Source organism: Rissa tridactyla, chromosome 4 (assembly GCF_028500815.1).
Source record: "Rissa tridactyla isolate bRisTri1 chromosome 4, bRisTri1.patW.cur.20221130, whole genome shotgun sequence".
Classification (NCBI taxonomy): domain Eukaryota; kingdom Metazoa; phylum Chordata; class Aves; order Charadriiformes; family Laridae; genus Rissa; species Rissa tridactyla.
Window position 1 is genome coordinate 38,314,879 of NC_071469.1, and position 23,063 is coordinate 38,337,941.

Below are 23,063 nucleotides of genomic sequence, written 5' to 3' on the forward strand. Positions count from 1 at the left end.
ACAATGTCAACCTTTTCTTTCCTAGTCTAAATGATCATAATAATTCAATTCTTTTCTCAGAGACTACTTTTACACCTTTCATCATTCTCATTCTTCTTGATTCTTTACAGCTGGTAAACATTTTTAATGAAGGGCCTAACTCTAGATGCAGTTCTTAACTGAGACATGGCTGAGTAGATTGTCTGGCAAGCAATGCTTCTATTGCTATATCAGAGTTGTTTTCCCTTTTTAGTACCACCACCATTTGACAAGCCATGTTCCTCGTGAGCCATTATAAACCCAAGATCCTTTCTGCTAAACTGCTACCTAGTCAGTTAGTCAGTTGTACCCCATCTTAATTTTAGGTACCTGGATATCCTTAACTGTATTACCTTTGTGTTTAACTGTATTTCCTTTGTGCTCATCCCTATCTTTCAGACCATATCTCTGATACTTGAAAGATTTCTAAAGGGTTCACTCCAGTATATTTGAAGCCTCTTGCAACTAGGTGGTGGCTGCAGAGTTAATATTCCATTATCCAGGTCACAAGCGAAAATACTGAGGTAACCAGACCCAGCATAGATGCCCACAGAATCCTCAATGTCGTCTCCTATTTTGACACTGAGTATATGTATAAGTATAAATATATTTTATATTATAAATATACATTTTATAAAGTATATATTATATTGTAAGTACATTATATATATAAGTATAAATATATATATATTTGAATTTTCCTTTCTGAGCATAACTTTCCAAATGGCTCTGGAAAACAGACCATCCATTCCATTTATGTAGGACAAGACTTAGGTACTTCTGGCTGAAAATGGTAGAAGTCTATCAGCTGTAAGTAACAAACGCACAGCATACAGTGAATATTTTAATCTGTGTTGCCATAAGATGTCTACTATGTGGACAAATGGGTAATAATAGACAAAGTGAAATTTCCAGAGTCTTAATGTCATGATTTTCACAGAAGCATTCATTTCACACACTAAGCATACAGATTATTCTGACTGATCTCACAAAAATAATAATTCTCAGAATAAATCAGATAATATTATTTGGAACTGTAAGAGAAATGTAAATAGATGGTAAAGAAGTCATAATTCAACAGACCACTAATTGTTAAAGTCTCCTTAGTTTTATAAAGAAGATCCAGCTACATGAGAAAAAATTGCCCTCTAATTTGGAAGATAGAACTTCTAATTGCATAAGGAACCTGATTGTAAGGTACTGATGGAATTCTCATTCAAGGACAAAGGTATTAATCATGTTTTAACAAGCAATCCTGCACTACCTATTGGTCTGTTATTTCTCTAAATACCAAGCAGGCCGAACTTAGTTTGTATAAGATCGTATGAAATAGGACGAAGTTTGTTCAGAGAAGAAATTTAATGCAGCGAAATAGTCAGCACTAACATGTATTATTAAATAAAAAAGCTTACTGATTCCAAACATAAACTACTACTCCAGATTCTATCGCTGTTCCTATATTTTGCTCTGGAAGGCTTTTTTATAGAACATGAAAAAGGAATTTACAAAGATATACAAAATGACACAGCATCAGCTAAAAATTATAATATACGATGAAACTCGGAAGATTCATACATCTTCCTTAAGGTCTAAAGAAAGCATCTTTAACCAGACTACAAAATTCCATACACTGTGACACCGGTAGCATTCTTAAGACCAAACAAGCACAAATTCCTGTACTGAAGCAAAGAACAAGATTGTTTTTAAAACACTAGAAGATAGATATAATTGTTAGAAAAAAAGGCAAGTTGAGAGATGAGAAAAAAGCATGAGAAAGCGCAAATGAAGCCAGCAGAACTGATAGTTCTACATTAACCTATGGTAGTTTTCTGCTACTATCTACTAATAAACCCTCCTGTAACTAAATAAAATGCCTCCCTACTACTGTATTGCTTGCAGCCCACCAAGATTGATCCATTGGAGCCAGCCTGCAGACATCTGGGCTTTCAGAGAGACAAACACAGGACCATATAAGAGGACCAACTGTCTGTAAAAATATTCAGCTGCTACTATGAGTCATTTAACAGAGAAAGGTGGAAAGACAGAATAAAAAACAAGAAAATGCTTCTATATCCAATTAAATTCAAATTTAGTTTGAATTCTAAAAGCTGATTTTTAAAAAAATTTTTAATTGACCAAATGATGGAAAGTTTAATATTATTGACCATGAGGTTTTGAAATTTTCCCAGAAAGCCCTAGAATTCCTATGGTTTCTAATACCATGATCATAATCCCACGAGTTTGACCAAACTAAAGAGACGGTAACAGATATTACTCTTATTTATCTCTTAGGGGATTTAGTTTTGTATTTTCACCCAGTCCTTTAAAGAAACTTTCTTTATTTCATTAATTTCAGTAAATGTATCCCTAGTCTAAAAAGAATAAGTTTAGGTCTAATAACAAAACAGAATAATTCAAAAACCTGATATCTTTGTAAGAAAACACATTGGTTTCTAACAAGAAATAGTACTTATTATACTGTTAGTTCCTATAGTGTATAGAGTAACTATTATCCAATTTGATTTTGGATAAAGTTAAGAGAGATCATTAAAAATTGTGCTGCTGTAGCAAATAAGTTAGTTTACAAAGCAGCAAGGAAAAAGAATAATGAAATTTCATCTTTCAGAATACAAGCCTAATTCTCCACCTGGTTTGCTGTCATACACCCGGAGAACTAGGTATAGTCTCTTAATTGCTGAGATTTTGAAATACAAAGGTAACTACTTGTGCATATTATTTCTTCATTAAAGTTACACTGGTTACATTCTTCTTCAAATTTCTTTACAAACTTGTATTTCATATTAAATAACTCTGTCCAAAAGAGGTAAATTAATGAAACGTAAAAATAAATTTTAGAAAGAGAGCATTAGAAATATGAACTAATGGGATTTACAGATACAGCTGAGTACTACATGACATATGCACTTGAAGCATTTTTCAAGTAAAACGTGTGAAAATATCTTTCACAGCGATGTTTATGTCCAACTTCAATCTAACATTTGAAGGACTTCAACAACTATCCATTTCTTTGGGGTGCATGCCCCCATCCTGTCCCTATTTTTCATTTTTCACTTTTTGCATCACATAAATTTGAATTTTATAAATTTTATAGCCTTATTTACAATTCTCATTAACTATTGCACTAAGACACAATACAGGAAGTTTATTATCAAAGATACTTTGAATGATCTGATTACACTGATATATATCTATGGATGTACATTTCTCGTTATATGTATTACAAAATTGAAAAAGGTAGATTGCATAGTTTACATACAAAGTGCCCTCTTGTGGTTCCAAGCAGGTAAACTCAACCAGATTTCTGATACGGTCTATATTTAAATGGGCTTCTAATATATAACCACATTGTTTTAGGAAAAGAGTATCGATTATTATTCAGCCTAGAACTTCTCCTGCAGCAAATACAACTAATGCCATTTCCTTGTCCTATTTGCACATAGGAATTGACAAGTACAAGCTCCCTCTGTAATGGACCATGTCTGAGACTAACAATAATGACACAGCTGCTGCATGAACTTTTGGCCATTAAAGACATGATTGTCCTGCCTCTTCCTAACACAGTTCTTTTTACTGGAAAAAAAGCTTTTTGGCATTCCTTACTCAAAACATCTAACCATCCTATTTTGCCTTATACTTTATTTCTCCAATAAAATTAATCTCAATGGAAGAGAGGTTTGCTAGCATAACTTAATGACAGCCTTTAATTATAAATCAGTTCTTGGGCAGACATGACCTGTAATACTGGCACTTTTATATTTGTATTAGAAATTTCATTCAGTTCTCCTATACAATGTTTTTTCTACCTCACCAGGATGTGGAACTTTCATCTTCAAAGGCAAGAAATCTTCCAAGGTAAACAATAACCTTGCATTCTCAAGCAACAGTTGAATCATCAGTCCACCTATTTTGCTTCAAAATGAGATTTACAAACCCATCTATTATCTGTTTGTTCAACAACAAATTAAAAGAGAGTTTTCTTAAAATGTAAAACTAAGCAGTGACACACAAAAAAGCACACACAAAGAAACAATAAATACCTTTTTGGCCTTGTTTTTTTTTTCATAAGTCTCTGATAATGGTTTTCTTTTTTCCTGAGTGGTGTCTTTGGAGAATAAATATTCAAACTCAGTAGTATCAAGTATATCAGGTTCTTCTAATGATTCCCATAATGTTGGCATAGCAGTTTTCCTATAAAGGGAAAGGTAATAATAAAATTTCCAATAAATATTTATGAAAAAACATGATACATCTAGCCATAACAGATGAAAATCCATAATAGACTTAAAACTCAAAGTAACGTGCACTGCTGCTATACAAACAGCATTCCTTCCCTATACCTTGCTCTTGTAAGGAGTCAAAATGTTTTGCAAAAGACTGTACGAAAAAGTTTAGCTATTTAGTATCCATGCCTGCTAGACTACCAAAATGCATTATTTGTATTGTACAGTATTTTGTACAACAACCATTACAACTGCAGCTTGTGCAACTACATCTCCAGAGATTTCTACCACTTCAGCTAGGATTAGGAGTATCTCAACAGCAGCTTTTTTGAGAAATTCCCAGTAATCTATTTAGACCTATAAAAATAAACAGTATCAACAAATAGTGAACAATCTTTATTCCAGCATGTTTTAAGAGCCTTTGGGGTCATTTCTATAGGATTTGGTTTACTTCATGCTAGTTGCAGATGTTGTAGGCTCATATTTATTTTTGTTGCAGTTCTGAGAAACTGGAGTAATTACGCGGCCTATGTCTTGGGAGACTAACCAGTATTCTGCTCCATTCAACCGACTGCAAATTTCAAATGTGGATTATATTTCCTTCTTTTTTTGCCTTCCAAAACCAGATTTAGACTTGGAACACTTTGGAGCTTGTTTATGTAATCCTCTAGTTTATGTAATCCTCTAGGGAAATCCCTATTTCCCCAAATACCTGGATTTGGGGAAAATACTATGCAGTGTTGCAAACAGGATGCACTTCAATTCTGAATTAGTTTTGTTTCAAAATTTCAATACTTCAGGAAAATGTGTGGGACAAAACTTCCGAGCGCTCTTCTTGTCTGTTTATCAGTGGAAGGTGGGCCCACTTCTTCCAGCAGATGTCACTAAAAGGCAGTGAAATTATTTGCATTTTTAAAAAAGTGATGAAAACCCCTATAAAATATAAATGGTTGATGCCACTAAACTTATTAGATGTAATATGCAACAAAATGCAATACCTACCAATTTAAGGGGAACCAAAATTAATTTTTTTTTTTTCACATTTAGTATTTTTTTCTACTTAATACACAACTGTACACTTATTATCGTAAATGTTTAAGTAACTCTATTTTTTCCATTAGCATCTGCTGATGCAGCATATTCTGTATCACAGGACACGCTCACAGCTCCACAGCTTCGCTGTCCCTGAGATCAGCCATAGTATTAGCCCCACTGAAGAATGAAGGATTCATTCTGGCTCTGTAACAAGAACTTTGAAGTCCTAGATAGCTGCTGCTCCGAGCAGCAGACCCTTGAAAAAGTTTCCAGTTCTAGCGCAGATGGTGAAAATGCTGGACCATTACACCTGGTGACCAGCAGTCACCAGAAAGCTATGACTTAGATCTTACCTTGCATTCAGTGGAAGTCTGATGAACTAGCAATATTTCAGAACAAACATTTCGATTTCAGTGAATCGACAGGAAGAATTACAATAAGGTTTATTTATGGACCAACTACTAATTCACTATGAAACAATTTTTCACTAGTAATTTTGTGAAAGTAAAACGAAAATGCTAAATGCTCAAAATTCCTGCTCCAAAATATTACAATGCATTTAATTCTGAATCATTGAAAGAATACAACTGACGTGTCATTAACTGTTTTTTCCTGTCAAATATTTTATATAAAATATTAACACTTTCCAACACTTTATTATACCAGAATGATTCTATCTCATCAAAATAAATTTGCATAAAAAGCTGTAAACGAAAATAAAGCTCATATTTAAATATATTTAAATGCAGATATTTAAGTGTTTAAATATAATCCTTAAAATAACTTAAAATAAAAGATTAAGAATAATCGTAAATAATTTGTAATACTTAAATTAGTAATTTATAGTTATGTACTATAATATAATAATAATCTATAATAAATGATATGTAATACAATAGTTCATAACATATAGTATAGGCAGAGTATATATCACAGTATATAATAGTGTGTATATACAGTATAGCATATATATTGTTGTATTATGTAATGACTATGTCATATATAATAATATGATGTAATTTATTTATTTTTTTAAAATAAACTTAGAACCTTTGTAAATGCACCTATCCTAAAATAATTTTGAACACAGATCATGATGATTTGAATTTTAAGATCTAAGCAATCATGTAATTTCTTTAGTTGCATAAGACAGGACCTTAATTTTATTCCATGATTCTAGCAACTCCCTGTTAAACTAGAAATGGTCTGTGTTGCTTAAGCATCCCCAAAAAATACTTTTCAAGCCAACCCTCTTAATGGAGCTCTACATTCCATTAACAAACACTTGAAGCAAAGTTAGAATTAGCCAAAATCCAGAAGAGCAGCTGAGTAGCACTGAAACCTCATACCACTGTGGCAGTAAGGTATGCGTGCTGTCCCAGAAAGTGTAAATGGGAGTACTTCTTTTCTCCTGCCAGCTGAATAAATGGATAGCATAAAAAAAACCTCATGGGAACATTTCCAAAAGACTGTCCAAAAATGGTTTATTTATGCCTGTTCACCAAATGATCCCTTATAAACAAATTAATAAAATGATACGTTTCATAGTAACTTTAGATTTGCTACAATAGTATATACTATTAGACCACTTTCATAGAACGGTTGGCTCAGAAGGGACCTTTGAAAACCATCTAGTCCTGCTCCCCTGCCACAGACAGGGGCATTTTTCACTAGACTAGGTTGCTCAAAATCCCATCCAACCTGATCTTGAAGATGAGGCATCCACAGCTTCTCTGGGCAACCTGTTCCAGTGTCTCACCAACCTCGTTGTAAAACATTTCTTCCTTATATGAAATCTAAATCCACCTCCTTTCAGTTTAAAACTATTGCCCCTTGTTCCATCACTACTGGCCTTCGTAAAAAGTCTTCCTCCATCTTTCTCATAAGCCTTCTTCATATATTGGAAGGCCGCAATAAGGTCTCCCCCGAACTTTCTCTTCTGCAGGCTGAACAACCTCAGCTCTCTCAGCCTGTCCTCACAGAAGAGGAGCTCCAGCGCTCTGATCATTTTCATGACCCTCCTCTGGACCCACTCCAACAGGTCCATGTCTTTCTTGTACTGGGAGCCCCAGAGCTGGATGCTCTCCAGGTGAGGTGAGACTCCAGGTAGGGTCTCACGACAGCAGAGCAGAGGAAGAGAATCACCTCCCTTGACCTGCTGCCCATGCTTCTTTTAGTGCGGTCGAGGATATGGTTGGCTTTCTGGAATTCAAGCTCACTTTGCCAACTCATGTCTAATCTCAATCTATTCATCCCCTAGTCTTGATATTAAGGACTGCCCCAACTCAGGTGCAGGACCTTGCACTTGGTCTTGTTGAACTTCATGAAGTTTGCATGGGCCCTCTCCTCAAGCCTGCCAAGGTCCCTCTGGATGGCATCCCTTCCCTCAAGCATATCTAGCGCTTTTATGTCAGCACTAAATCACAATAAGATCGACAATTTTTTAATTTATTTTTATTTTTATTTTTTGAAACTATAGTGGTCTCCATCAGTACTGAGGCTGCTCCATAATGGATGCTTTATGCTACAGGTTCCTGAGCTGCATATATTTATATATATGCTTTACTTTTCCTGCTCTGACAGAATTATACACAGAGGTATCCAGTCTAACTCTTTCTAGAATTGGAATCAGAGGATGACACAACATAGTGCTCTGAACATGGTATCACCTGAAGTGATTGGAAAGCAAAAATGAAACTCTAAGTTCTCACCTGACCAAACTTTAACATTTCAATTCTAATTCTAATTAAGATTATTTAAAAAAAAAAAATCTTTCTAACTTCTTCACTACCTTTTTCCTTTTGTTCTTATAACGAAACTTCTTTTTGTTATAATGCACATAATTTTCATTCATAATGCATATAATTTTAATTTGTATTTGATATTTTAAAATAATTTCTTATGATCTATTTTTTGACTTCTATAACAGATTCAATTTTTTTCTTAAAACGTGTAAATTCCATGCCTCTAGACTGATTTTGTAGACTGATTTTGTTATACATTCCTAGATTGTTAACTTTTTATAATTAAGTCTTAAATAGTATACATACCCTTGTATCATGGCCTATAAATAGCAACTCTAAGTCCAAATAAATATATTTTACCTGCTGCCTTGTAATTGTATCCGTGTCCAATACAAAGGCTTCATGGGACGGCTAGGTTCAATGGCAGGTTTTCGAGGGCCTTGGTTTGAAGATAAAGTGCTATTAAAAAAGAACCCAGGCCCAGGAGGTGGAGGGGGTGGAGGTAACCCAGATCCAGGCAGTGGAGGAGGAACAGGAGGTCCCAACCCTGGAAGCGGTGGTGGTGGTGGTGGTGCTTGAAAATTCCTACAGCCTTCAGAAAGTGGAGGTGGCAGTGGTGGACCAAATCCAAACTGAGATGTCAGTGAAGTTGTATCCATTGGCAAAGGTGGTGGTTGAGGAACTAAACCTGGTAGTAAAGAATCAGGAAGAGGAGGAGGAGGTGGTGGAGGTGGTGGTGGTGGTGGTGGAGGAGGCGGCAGCATTTGTTTTGGTTGACAAGATAAGACATTTTCTGAAGACTGTACATTGTAATTGTCCTTATTTTCACTTTGGGCAGAAATACTATGTGACAAAGAAGAAATATTAAGCTTTTTGGGTACTATTTGGTTATTTTTCACAGCTCTGTTTTCTTCTTCACTAGGCTTTATGAAAGTTTCTCTGTCAGTCTGTATACATACATTTCGGTATGTCTTTGGTGGGTTATCATCTTCAGTAGAAACACCGATATCCTTTGCTTTTTCGTTTCTTCTGTTTAATTTATTGTCGAGTTCATTCTTCAGATGTGCAATGGTTTCCTCAAGCTGAGCAGTTGATACAGCGTGTTCTCCACGAATATGGAATACCCTGAGTTCAAACTGAGACTGCAGAACAAGAAGAAAACAGTGCAATTATTTTTTTAAAGCATTTATTTTGTAGTAATTAAAAATCTTCAAATTTAGACTATGTTCTTACATTAAGCAAACCATATTGACAGAAATTTCCCAGTTCTAAATGACTTTATTGCAAGCTATTACATAACTGGACAACTATTAATCTTTAAAGAAAGGTGAGCAGTGTGTTCCAACAAAACTTTTTATAAGTATTCAGAACATCAATTTAACAAATTCTAACTTGTACCTTGTTTTTAAGCAGACTTACTGTTTTTTAATTGCTGAATGCAATAATTAACAGTTCATTATGGAAAAAGGGTACCTTTTTCAAATGGTATTGTACTTAATGACATGATTTTATTGACTATTTCATTTCATAAATATCCCATATATACTTAACATGTTAGAAAGTGAAAAATAGATTAAACACAACAGAAGTTGAAATTCCTCCCAAAGAAAACATTAAATAAACAAATTAAAACACTTTTTCAATCTATTAAGTGTTTTCATCAATGAAATTCAGAGGTACGCATAAATTCTTCTTCAAATTTATCCTCACTATTAGAGTAAAATTTCATTTCTACCAGATACATTTTAAATAAAATCAATATTTTTTTTTAAAATTTATTTTAAATAAAATAAATCAGTAAAATAAATCTTAGAACCAAGAGGATCAAGAGGATTTCACTAAGGTAGAAGGAAATAACAATCTTTAAAGAATATATGTAGGTAAAGATGGAAAAAACCCCCACTTTCCTTACCATATATCAGAAAAATACAAAACATTTGACACAGAAACATCTCCTTTAAATAATCCAATCCAATACTGCTATTCCAGATGATTAAGTCTCTACAAGCTATTTTCTGTTATGCCATGATACTATCAGGCAGCTGATTGGTGTTATCTTATTTCTTTGCAAGGCAATGACTCCTGAAAGAACATTTTCCATGGTTCTTTCAGGATCTCTGTACAAAGGAAAGCCAATGTTTCAACAGAAGCAGCTTATGAGCTGTGATTTTCCCAAATTCCTGCAGGCACATCAATTTATACTTAAAAAATTCCCAAATAGTGCTGGTCAGAAGTGGCGACATAGCACTCTCTACTTATTGATCCAACCTGAGTATCAGGCCAGAGTTAATTGTTTACAGCATTAATTAATATGCGTCCAAGTCATGCATGGGTAGCTCATTATGGCAAATACAGTAGTGTAACATAATGTAATTTTATATCATACAAAGAAGCTTGAATAGACATTCAAACAATATATGTTACTTCTTACAGCAGTATGATCAGCTTGCATTCCAATAAATTTGTTAAGATAAAGTCCAAAGTAAACAATCTAAAAATTCTGGATACAAAATGCTCCTTTTCTTAATTGGAAAGTGTAAAGGTGGGAAATCAAGATTAAAGTCTTGCAAAGATAATCAAACAGAGATCTGTATTGGAAAAAAACCAATTTCTTTTAGTTTTATACAAGAACTAGGACCAATATGTACTAATATGGCTTTTTTTCCTTTCCTACTCTTACTCGGTCAAAGTTTGTTGTTGCTCAGCTTAATTACTAGTTCAGTTCAACTACCGCAAGATTTTCTGCCATTTGAATTGCTCCAAAGCAGTCACTTTTCTTTTTAAGCTCGGCACACTGATCAATAAATGAAGTGATGAAGTCAGTTTGCCTTAGGTAATTCAGCTATTTTGTTTATCATAGTATTTTGCCCCTATTGGACATCAAAAACTCCCTGATAGAACAATTTACTTTGAACATTAAAGATTTTCCCAGCAGTAAATCTGATGTCACCTTAAAAACACACTGTAAAACAAGCACAGTATTTAACAAAACTACTTATTAAATTTAACTGGGCATGAAAGCAACTGTGGTAGTATTATATACCTTTTCACTTACAGTTTTTATTTTAATTACCTTACATGTCAAAACAAATCTTGTTTATCAAAATAACATTAAGTAATATTGAAACCTTTTCAGTTTACATAATTACGATAGTATTTTCAACAAAATTTTCAAGAATATGTATATTAATATGTACTAACTCTATATATATACACATAAATAATACATACATATTCCTAAATAAAGGTATGCTTACTGGAAAATATTTCTCCCAAAGAGATGAAATGCTTTAAAATCTTATAATGAATCAAATGGAGATCAAACAGCATCCAGTCATTCCACGCAGGTAGGATTTAAACATTCCCTTTCTGTTACGTACTATGACAAGTATGTATAAAGTCTATTACATGTTCTTTGTTATACCACAAAGGACTAGTTACATACCTTATCAATACATAGTATTAAATACTAAAGCAAACCGGTGTCTACTAAACTTAGGCACCTTTGACTCCTGAAATTAAGTTAATAACTAAAAATATTTTTTAAAACAATTACAATTTTCACTTATCTATGGCTTAAAACTTCTTACATTTTTACATTCTAACGATGCATTATACATCGAATTCATAGTATTTTTTTTATAAAGATAAGTCACTAAATTTTGCTATAGCAATTGGTGATACAGTACATATCCAAGCAAATCTTTTCTTTCTTACAATTCATAAAACAAAAGATAGGAACAATGGAATCTTTTTATACTTTATTATAAACAAATCTAACATACCGAAATGGAATATAATAGAACTATTTCCATCTCACAATTTCAAGTGGGAAATAAATCAATCAAAATTTACTTTTATACTATATGCTGTCACCAGAATCCTGAAATATTAAAAATACAATGTGAACAGAGACATTATTTATTGAATAGAAATTAGTGTTAAAAGCACTTGTGCACAACCTTTCCAGTTAAAACACTGTTTTCATCTAAATGGGAACCAAAGGTTTTTTTACTATAGTATGCATATGTCTACCAAAGCTTACTGTTTTATTTCCAGGTGTCTGTCAACAGTCCTTTAAAATGTCTATGATGGCTACATACCAATACCTGTGGCTGCTGGGAAGAACCAATTTTTAGCTGAATTCAAATCTACTGGGATTTGAATAGATACAGTTCAAATTATTCAGCATCTTGTTAGTGAATCACATCAGCAATTATTACTATTGTGTTGGCAATATACCTAGTCTGTTTCCATGGCATGCCATGCACTCCTAGACACTTTGGGAACTGCTGTTAAGACGAACAATCACCAAACGCTAACATCAGAATATAATAGTTTGGTCGCAGATATTTTAAGCAGAATGAAATGGAAAAAATTTCAGCAGGAAACAAGATGCCTGAGGGAGGGAAGGTGCGGGAAGAAGGCTGGAGACACAGAAGGTATGGGAAGAAAGATGGAAACTGAAGCTTAGAAAGCCACCCTATGCAGCATGAATGAACATGAGTTAATCCTGAAGAAGAGTAGATGATTTGGAAAATTATCAGAGTAAAATGTCTGCGTAAATTTCTATATAAAACGAAAGCAAGACATTATGAAGAACAATTCCGGAGATGTTAATTGGCATGCTTTAGATGTACAGGATAACAATTTTTTCATTTGAAAAAAGGATTTGCCACTCTGCTGACTTGTTTAGAAACCTGGTAGCCCGCTTGACAACAACATCCATATGTGAAAAATTGTGATTGTATATGTAAATTCAACACCCAAGAAACTAGCGCAAGGAACACATTTTTCTACTCCCCTGACCATTTCACTTTCTTGCGGCATTACTCCCCTCTTTCAGAGTTTATCAAATTAAGCCCTCAGGCTTTGGCATGCAGAGGATCTCTGGCCTCTCATTGTGTCAATGACTGTTGACAGTCAGTCAGTGACATTATCTAGTTTTTGTTATATATTTCTCCCTCTCCTGTACACACACACAAAATTGATACTTACAGCTGCCTAAATTTCCGTGAGAGTAGAGATATATCTTCTCCAGATTACTGTTACAAATACCGGATTAGAGGCAGGTACATTTCAATAAAGCCTTATTATTACTATTTCCTCTTCCTATTCCAGCTCAAAAGAAAATATAAGTATATAAATAAATGTATTGTAAAAGCCTTAATGTGCCGAAATATGATTTCAATCAGAAATTTGAAAGTACCTCCTGAGTATATTAAAGCTAATCCCCACAGCAATATGCTACTGAAAAAAATTGCCTTGCCTTGGTACAATCTTTCTTGCATTCATTGTCAATATTAAACATGCAAACAATGCTATGCTAATATGTCAAAGAACACTGTAATTGTATCAGACAAGGAAGCGGTCTGAAAATACCTGCTACAATTCGAGAATGAGACCTGCATTGCACGTAGCCACTGAGGGGACTGATCAGTAGTATGGCAAATCTAGGGGAAAAGGGTCTGCAAAGGACAGCATATCGCTAATTGATCACGAGTCAACAGCTCCATATTAGAATATATAAATAGAAATGTCATATGCAAAAAAAGTAATCCTTGTGCTCTGTTCAGCTACTAAAAGCTGTGTATGTTCAGTTAAAGAAAAATGCTGCCCCTGTGGTCATGATCACTGCTATTGAAATCTGGGGCAGCTCATTCCGTATTGATTTTCTAGGTTCAACCTACATAGCACTTTGTCTCCGCCTCACCCTTACTGGATGATAACACTTCCGTTGTTTCCTCAGTTTCTTGGTTTTTCTATTGCTGAAGCATACTTCCCTTGTACCCTTAAATTTGCTTTGCAAAGTGTAATTCAGCTTGACTGTTGTCAACTGTCCTTTTGATCCTATGCTTTTCTGACCTCTAAAACTAAGCTTCCTGGCTGATGCACCTCTTTTTCCATTCTTCCATAGGCTCTCTGCTTCCACCCAATATCCATTTTGAAGAGGTTGAATAAATATGCAGTTCCATCTATCCCTCTCCCTGATAAGTCTTACTTTCCTTCCAAACCTGCGTTTGCTTGGAATGCAGGTTTCAGAGTTTTTGCACCTCCAATTCTGACTAAATAAGGTCTGTGGGTATTTGCTATTCAAGCCTTGTCAGTACAGCTACACTCACAAATGACTGACTGTAATTTCTCAGGGTTTGTCTGGTATCTGCCATTGGAGTGGGTACGATCCATTTTCCTTGAGTAAAATCACCTCACCACAGCAAATGATCCCAGCTGACTCTCAGTTCCCTTAAACACATTCATATATAAGCACAGAAGACCTGGATTACCCTCTTCCTAAAATTATACTACTGTTAATGGGTAAAATAAAAGCCACCCCTAAAAAAAATAAATTAAAAGCAACCCTCTTACTAAAATACATGATATTGCCATGATACAAAGATGATTATGCAAATATCTAAAATATTGATACACTCTAACCTGGAAAATAATAGGAGGTTTTGGAATGGCTTTCTGATATGTTCCTATCTTTTCCCCTTACACCCAGCCCTCTGCTGTGTGACTCCAGTGACTTCCTTTTGGCACCTGCTAAGTGACTTGACACAGCACAAAGAAAAAAGGCAAGACGTATTTTCTGAAATAATGCCAACAAGTTCAGCATTGGTCCCGTGAGACTCAGGAACATATGACACTTATGTTCAAAGGAAGAAAAAGCACAAAAATTGAATTGGTGTACCATACTTCCATTAACCATTACAGTCTCAGATGATAGAGCATGTAATTAATCACAAAAGAAAAAGACTAAATCCTGTCATTCAGAATGTAACCTACAGGTTGTCTAAATGTCTTTGAAATGATAATGTGGATTGACACAGACAAATCTCGATACCAACGTGAGAGCTTTTCTCTGTGTTCTGATAGGTGATAGAAGGATTACAGTCTCATTTTAATACAGTCAATATACTCAATTATAGTCTATATAGTCAATTAATTGCAACCAACTCAAGTAGATTTGCTGTGTTACTGCTTTATATAATGTGATTTTATATGGACTAAGACTTTCTAATCATGACATAGAATTGCTCTGACATGAAAAGTTTTAGAACAATTTGTATGTATGAATATAAGAAAACCATAAATCTCGACAGCAATCCACATCCAAAAATCAGTTGCTGTCTTATTAGTCAAGACTTATTTGCACCATAAATGCTTAAAAATATCCTGAGAAGTGTAACAGTAAGACATAAAACAAAGTTCTTTAAAACACAGTTTAGAGGAAGCAATATGCAGAACTTTTGCTTTGAAACGAGCAAGTTAATGCTTCACTGTTAATATTTTTTCACTAGTGTTTACAGCGCAATTCTACTCTGAAAAGCGACTGTGTAAAAATGGCACGTCTTTAATGAACAAAGCTGTTCTATGTATATCAGAGACAGACCTCTTCTTTAACTGAGAAACACACACTTTTACTACTTTTTACTCTAATTAGCCTGGAAAAACAACATAGTAGACAGAAAGTGAGCTCAATTTTATTCCATTCTCTGACTTTATACACTGATTGTTACATCTAATTAGTTACTTACGCCAAATTAAAAAAAAAAAAAAGGAACAAAGAAGACACAAAGTATCTAAGGATATGGTTTCTAGAAGTGGAAATGCCCAGGGGGAAGGGAGGGAGATTTAAAAAAAAAAAAAAGAGAGAGAGAGAAATAAAAGAAAAAAGAAAAAAGGTAAGAATTATTGAGTTGCCAATGAAAAATATTTTTATAGACTTTACAGCTTTTTTTTCTTAATAGTATTTTGTCCATCAAAGTACTGTGCATAGAAAAGAGAGGAAAACCACATTTTTCACAGACAGCCTCTGACATTTTGGTTTTGTTCATTCCAACTAATTTCATCTTCAGTTTTTGGAAGAGCTCACACTTTTTATTCTTGTATTGTGTTGACAAAGAAAAAAAAGTCTTTTTTTGTTAAATCTCTGTCCTTGAAAAAACATACATTTGTTTTAAATTTTAACAACAATCAGAGATTTAGAAAAGGATTTCTCAGTGAAAAAAAATTAAACTTGTGCCAAATTACATAAAAATCAAAATTCCTCTCTAACAAATATAATCAGTTACATCTGGTAAATCACCATTTTCAAGGGTATGCAATAAGCATTATTCTTACACCTCTTAGTGAAAAAGTAAGCTAAATGATTGACCATTCTCAAACATTCCCAGAGCTCTAAATATTTGTATAGGCTATGTATACAGAGCCCAATTCTCTTTCTAATTTAAAAATATTAAATACATAGTTTTATAGAGGAAAATAGCAAAAGTAGTTGGGAGGAAATTTGGCCATAGCGGGTATACAGAACATTGTTTTTCTATGTATTTTTGAGTATTTAGTTATTTAACAATTATTGGCATTTGGGTAGTTGAGAAAGAAATACAGCCTTATAGCCAGTAATTTTGGAGTACAAAATTATTGGTATAGCACATCATTAAAATATGCCCAGTTACCTGTAACATGCAGATATTTTTTTTAAAAATACCATGTGCATGATTACTTATATATAGGAATATAGATGGCTTAAAATTCACATAGCATTTTAAGCACTAATTCACTTTACGTTTGATAATTTAAATATTTACTGTGAAAATATATATTGAGTTTGATATGTTAGGAAATACAACTTCTGATTTAAGAACACCTGCAACTACTTGTAAAGACTGATTTGTGATTCTTTGAACAACTACCCTATTTCTACAAGGATATATTATGAAGAGATCCTCAATCTCAGGTTACTACACTTAAGTAAAACCTACAAATAGACACCAAGCATGTAGCCATTTGAGTACACATTAAAAAAAAATAAGATATTATTCTTCCAACAACTAAATTGCACAATTATTCAACATTGTAATTAAATTGCATTTTGACATGCCAAATATCATCAAACATCCAAACCCCAAAGCAGATCTTTAATAGTTTAACTATTTAAAATAGCATAGTAAAAATCTCTATTCATAAAAGGGAAACATAGATGATCAAGTTGTATATCTTGTATTAAGAATTTTAATAATTAAGTATTTGAGTCTATCAGTTGCACATTTACAATGTCTCAGAATGCACCTTCCATAAGAATTTCCTTCCTTCCTTAATATTTTATAGCCATACTTAACAGTTGGATTGCTATATATAAACAATGTATATTCATATAACGAATGAAGTTGTTAAAAACTCTGTTAGATTACAAAATGCTGATTATAATAAATGATAGATTATAATAAATGTTAGATTATAATAAATATTAGATTATAACATTACTGCAAGCTTAAGGAAGTTGTTACAGAACGTGTAAGAGAAAACAGAAAGCTTGATGCAGTTAACATTTCCAGCCTTTATAAGACTTGTACTTATACTATCTGAAGGTCTGACTAATGAAAAAAAGGATTGTCAGTATAAGTGCACAAGTCATGTGAGCTATCTAGCAGAAAGAACAAAGTAATGCCATCAACCCGGAATTTCAAATTCATTCATGAATTTCTCCGTCCTATGCCACCAGTCCAGATGGATACAAAAGAAAATCAAACCTTGTATTTCTAGACTGGTATACAGGGAATGAGATGGTAAAGAAGTTTTGCTATTTCTTCCCTCTCTCACCTTTTTCATTGTACTGAAATAATTGGTATGATACACTTCACTTCATCTTTTTCCTTGTCATGTCTGGAAGAAACACTATCTAACCAAGATCAACTTCAAAAAAACAAACAGGTAAATGAACAACTGAACAAATGTATGAGAAAGCAATATGCTCAATACAAGTAGGTATTTAAAGGTGACCTTAGGAAAAATTATTTTTGAGAAATGCACTATGTTTTGTACTCTGTCTAATCTTATTTCTGGTATTTTCTTATTCTTTGTTAGAAAATCTTCAAAACCAGCAAACTGCACGTCTCAGAATACAGAAAATCAATGAGAAAATGAAGGTATTAACATAATAATATGTACTCTCCCTACTGCAAAAACATCTACATCAAGCACAGCTTTTTTATAGTATTTAAATTAACATATTCTTACATTTTCTTGTATGTTTATATGTTTCTAATATTCTTCCAATTCATTGTTCCAGTTTCAGTCAAAACTATTTTGGATGTAGCCAGGAACATGTTCTTCATGGCACTTCAGAATTAGTTTGCATTTATAACACACTTTGAATACTACTGTTCTATAGACTCAGTTCTGCATACAAAGTTAAGAAACATTCATTAACATCTTCAGCTACCCTTCACTCTCGTCTCTCTGTATAGTATGTCAGTTGTATTACCCCTTTGCTTTGCTCCCTGAACTCATTTCCTAGCAATTCCCAGTGCCGGTTTTCTCTTTGTTTTTTCTATTTCATCTTCTGTGCATATTCAACTGCATACTACATGGGAAATGTGTGACTGAAATGACTATATTCATTATAGGCTTGTTGTCACCCCTCACTTTTATTATGTTAATATAAAATTATTCTTCTCCTAAATTAAATCCCATTCTATAGCAATTTGATTCTTTATATATGCTTTCTGCCTTCTCTTCCTCCTCTTCGCTATTTTCCAGAATCCTGAATCAATAATAGCCAGACTACCATCCTTCCAGTTGCAAAGCCTGTGTGATTATCTTTAACAAGAAGTGCCTGTCAAAAGATTTGCAAGCTTTTGGCAAGTGCATTTGTATATATTGAGTCTAGCAGCTCTACAAAGACATTAATTAAGAAATAGCTGGGTTTTTAAAAAAAAAATAAATATATGTACCATAAGTTAAAATAAAACAACACACAAATGGAACTTATTAAGTACGTCTGTTGACAAAGGAATACAGTGGGAGCCGGAACTGAATCAGCTCATTCTATTCTTTCACACTAGTGCTACGCTTTCAGCGACAATCTAAGTATAAAGGTGACAAACACACCTCCATTTCACCACTATAGGAAGAGCATGAACAGCCACGCAAAGCAGCTCTATGATGCAAGGACTCGGTAGCTGTTTTCTGACCAGGACCATGAACTGCAAGGGACTATTCCATACAAGACAGAAACCACCCCTTGCATTATAGACTGCACACAGTTCTATGATTTTCTAAGCTTCAGCATTTCCTCTTCCAGCTGTTTGTGGACCTTCGATTCTTTCTTAATGCTCTGTTGTCTTTTCCATGCTCCTCACAGAGTGATTTCCAGGTTGCCTTAAAGTTTGCGTTCCTCATCCTGATTGCCTTGTGTCTGCTCTGCAAATGTTTCCGTAAAATTACATTCATCCAGGCTGTGTTTCCTGAACATACACATATCCTTCCCTCAGTCTTTTCCTTGCTAATAACTACCATCCAACCATTTCAGATTACACAAATTAACTCACTTGGAGAATTTTGTTATAAAATACATAGATCACAACAGCTCATCTCTAGTCCTTGCTTTCTACAGCTGTCCTATTTACATGTAACTGTACTCAGATGAACCCTCTTATTAAGAGTAAATTCCTCCCCCTCTCTGTAACTTCTAATCAAACACCCAGATAGAACTCTTGATGTGTCCTTGAAGTTTCTTGGTAATCTCTCAAAATCCTGTAAATATTATGAATTCCAATATATGGAAAAATATCTCTAATAATGTTCATCGTACTCCACAGCATACTCCACATTTATGTCAACTATTATGTCAACTTTAGCACCTGCTAAGTGCTGTACTCTACTGTGTCATCTCTGTACCCACAGAGAAATCTCCCTGGAATCTAAATCCTTCTTGAATCTGATAGATACATCAAGCAGAAAGTTATTGTCACTAACTTCTTGCCACAGGCACATTCGCTAAGCAATGTCATCCCTTGAGATAAATGATAGCACTTCTAAAAAATTTTACTGAATATTACTGAATAAAGCCAACTGTTAACAACACGTGCTTAAAGGGGTTATTTCAGGTTATTAATAAATAAATATTAACAGCAGATCATTTAGCATTTTATGTAGATTTTATATGTTTGGTAGGTAACATAACATTCCGATTAATACTAAAGTTTCTGTTCATTTGAATGGATGTTTTTAAAAAGAATAAAACTATGAAAATATTCAACTGACAAAAACCAATATAAGCCTGCATGTATGTCAGGTAGCAGTGAGAAGGGAATACCACACCTACTAGAATTTTGTAAGTAAGTAGTGTATAGCAGCTACAAGAAGCCATGTAACATTCAATACATGTCACACGATGCAGAAAGGGAGCGATCCTTGCAGAAAGTGACGACGTGTTGATTATTCCTAAATGTAAGCTATCTTATGCTGGAAAAAAATCCCCCTACGCAGTTTGTAAGAAAGAGGTAGCCAGCTAAATTGAGACCTACCCGTAAATTTCAAGGAAAACTGAGATTTTCATGGACAATTTCATTGGTAAAATCTCTACATATTGTTAAACTCTGTTAAAGATTTAAATTTTGCAGAATGGAACGAGGCAATTCAGCATGCAACAACACATCAATAAATGTAAATCATATATTGCATACAACTTCTCTGAGGCCAAGCTAATTAAAGAATGAAACCACACCATATGTTAAAAATTCATTTCAAACTTTTGTGGAACTAGGACCATGAACAATTAACATGCAGAAACCAAACACGATAACAACAGCCTTTCCTGTCACAAACATTGTAATTACTTCCCTATTCCATTTCTCACATGCAGCTGCCACCTTAGTCTTGGGACAGCCTAGGTTACTATGTCTCTATAGATACAAAAACAATAACACCTATGCTTTGTGGTGGCGTTCAAAAGGCTATATCCAAGGAGAAAAAAAATAAATGTTGCTATTCAAATATTTTAAAATACAATATATAAAAATATAGACCAGTATTTAAAATTCTATTTTAATTAATCACTTGTTTTGATGACAATTTACTTTAAAGAAGTCACACTATTTCTCATTTGCCAGGGAAATCATATGAATCATTACTTTTACTGATACGTATAACTATTTGGCATGTAAAATGTGAAAGCAATGCAAAAAATGGCTGAAAACACATTGAAGATGAAGTTTCAGTGACAAAAACTGCAGAGGCAGCATGGATCCAATAAGAAAACTGATTGTAGTAGAGAGCAAGTTGTCTCTGATCTTGGGAGAATGTTTTTGGACACCTAACAGCTTTTTTATTACTGCGGCTGATTAAAATGAAAAGCCTTACTACTAAAATGTTCTTTTTGATGAGTTTTTTTGCCATGAACTATAGACCTTGCAGTCCAGTGGGATACAAATCCTTTGATCCTGTGCAGTCACATAAATTCAAAGTCGTAAAACAACATTGAATTTGATTTTATTAGTGTGGTTGACGTTGCCAGAATTGTAATACAACCTTGTTTTTCTTCTCTTTTCTTCCTTTTCTTTTGGGGAGGGGGTGGAGGGGAAAGGAGAGTTTACTGTCAACATTGCTTCACAGTATAAAGAACTAATTTCTTTGGCAACCAGACTCCAAGATTAAGCCATTATAACAAAGCTTTGCAACTACACAGGAAAGTAATGATATATATCACGTTCTGCTAAGTTGCAACCAATGATTTTGTTGAAGCAAAAGTCGAAGCAAAAAGCAGTGTAAGCACAGCACACGGAAAACACTAAGCAAAGATAAAGTTTTATATCTAAAGAAGGATAATGGGCAACAATGAATACTACTTTTCAATGGGAAATATTCAGCCAAATAGTGCTATAAATTTACTATGAGAATAAAATAAAGGAACTCTACACGTAGGAATTGAAGATTTTCCTTCTTTATGAACATAATTTTTTGTCTCATACCTACACTGAGGAGATGACTACCCTCTCCACCAATATTACAGAGTTCACATGTGCAATGAAAACAATTAAAAGATTCTGAGATGTAGCAAGCTGTTCACTTCCTATCTATGGAGGGAAATTAATTTTCTGGGGCCTTTTTGACACCAGATAGCGAAATAACAACAGAGGCTTGATTTTACTTTAAGGAACATAGTCACCTAAAAGAGTAAATCCCTGATGCTTACAATTCCCACATTCCTCACGTGATATAGAAAAGGACCTCAACATATCAAAACAAATGGATTGCTTGATGAAACAGTTCTACCTTCAACATAAAATATATTATACTACAAAAAATACTTTCTCTATAGCAAAGGAAATGAAGTCAGCTTCACATTCAGAAAACAACAGTTTTCATTAAGTAACACACTTTCTAAGGAAGGACAAAAAAAATCTATTCCTTTCCTCACAACCTCATTATAGAAAAGATTTTCTGAAATAGATATAAATAGAAAAGATACAATACTTACCTCAATTACACTGATTAAATAGAAAATTCAAACTGCAGATATCCTTGTCAAAGCAAAGTATATGAGGAGAAACTACGCACACAAGGTTATCTTTCATGACTTCTATCTTTAACCAGGAAGCTTCCAATTTTGCAGATATTATCATAAACTTTAGTGGTAAAAGCAGAAGACAGTCTTTAAATACTTATCAATCAGGCAACATTTAGAAGAAAACCCAACACTGTGGGTTCTTCTTTTTTAAGAACTTTTTTAAGAACTTTTTTAACTAGTCTTCTTTTTAACATTGTAGAGATGTTTATGCTACACTTGGCAGATAAAGATACCAGTACACTTATCTAAGATACAGCTTATGAACTCCAGAGATTCTGCCTGGATAACAGAATTATAACACCAATTATGGAAATGACTCTGTAATAGTGTAAAAGACATACCTACTTTAAACTAATGTATACTACACACTTATTATGCATCATCACATTCTTCTAGATGTTCCCATTATGGAATTTGAAGAAAATGTGGCATGCAAAAATATTTTAAAAAAAACCAGCCTTGTTCAATTACTCAAAATGGAAAACTACAAGTGTCACTGTCAGATCAACCTTAATTTTCTCCCTCTCCATCAACATATCCATGTAGTGCAGCTATGCAGAAACTTTCTCTTTGACAGATCATTCAGTGAACATGATGGGAGGTATTCCAGACAATAATTAAAAACTGTATTATGAAAAAGCTGTGAGCTTTTAAGACTTATGCATTATGTGT

The 23,063-nt window shown here is 33.8% G+C and overlaps 1 protein-coding gene across 4 annotated transcripts in view; it reads right to left on the bottom strand.

Moving 5' to 3' along the window:
* FMN1 (formin 1) overlaps positions 1-23,063 on the bottom strand; it is a 200,586-nt gene that overhangs the window by 84,967 nt on the left and 92,556 nt on the right. For all 4 annotated transcript variants that reach the window (XM_054200792.1, XM_054200790.1, XM_054200791.1 and 1 more), the window contains 2 exons: positions 8,399-9,180; positions 4,077-4,227 (listed from right to left, as the gene is read on the bottom strand). In XM_054200792.1, coding sequence (XP_054056767.1) covers positions 4,077-4,227; positions 8,399-9,180 — 933 coding nt within the window. The remainder of the gene's footprint in view (positions 1-4,076; positions 4,228-8,398; positions 9,181-23,063) is intronic.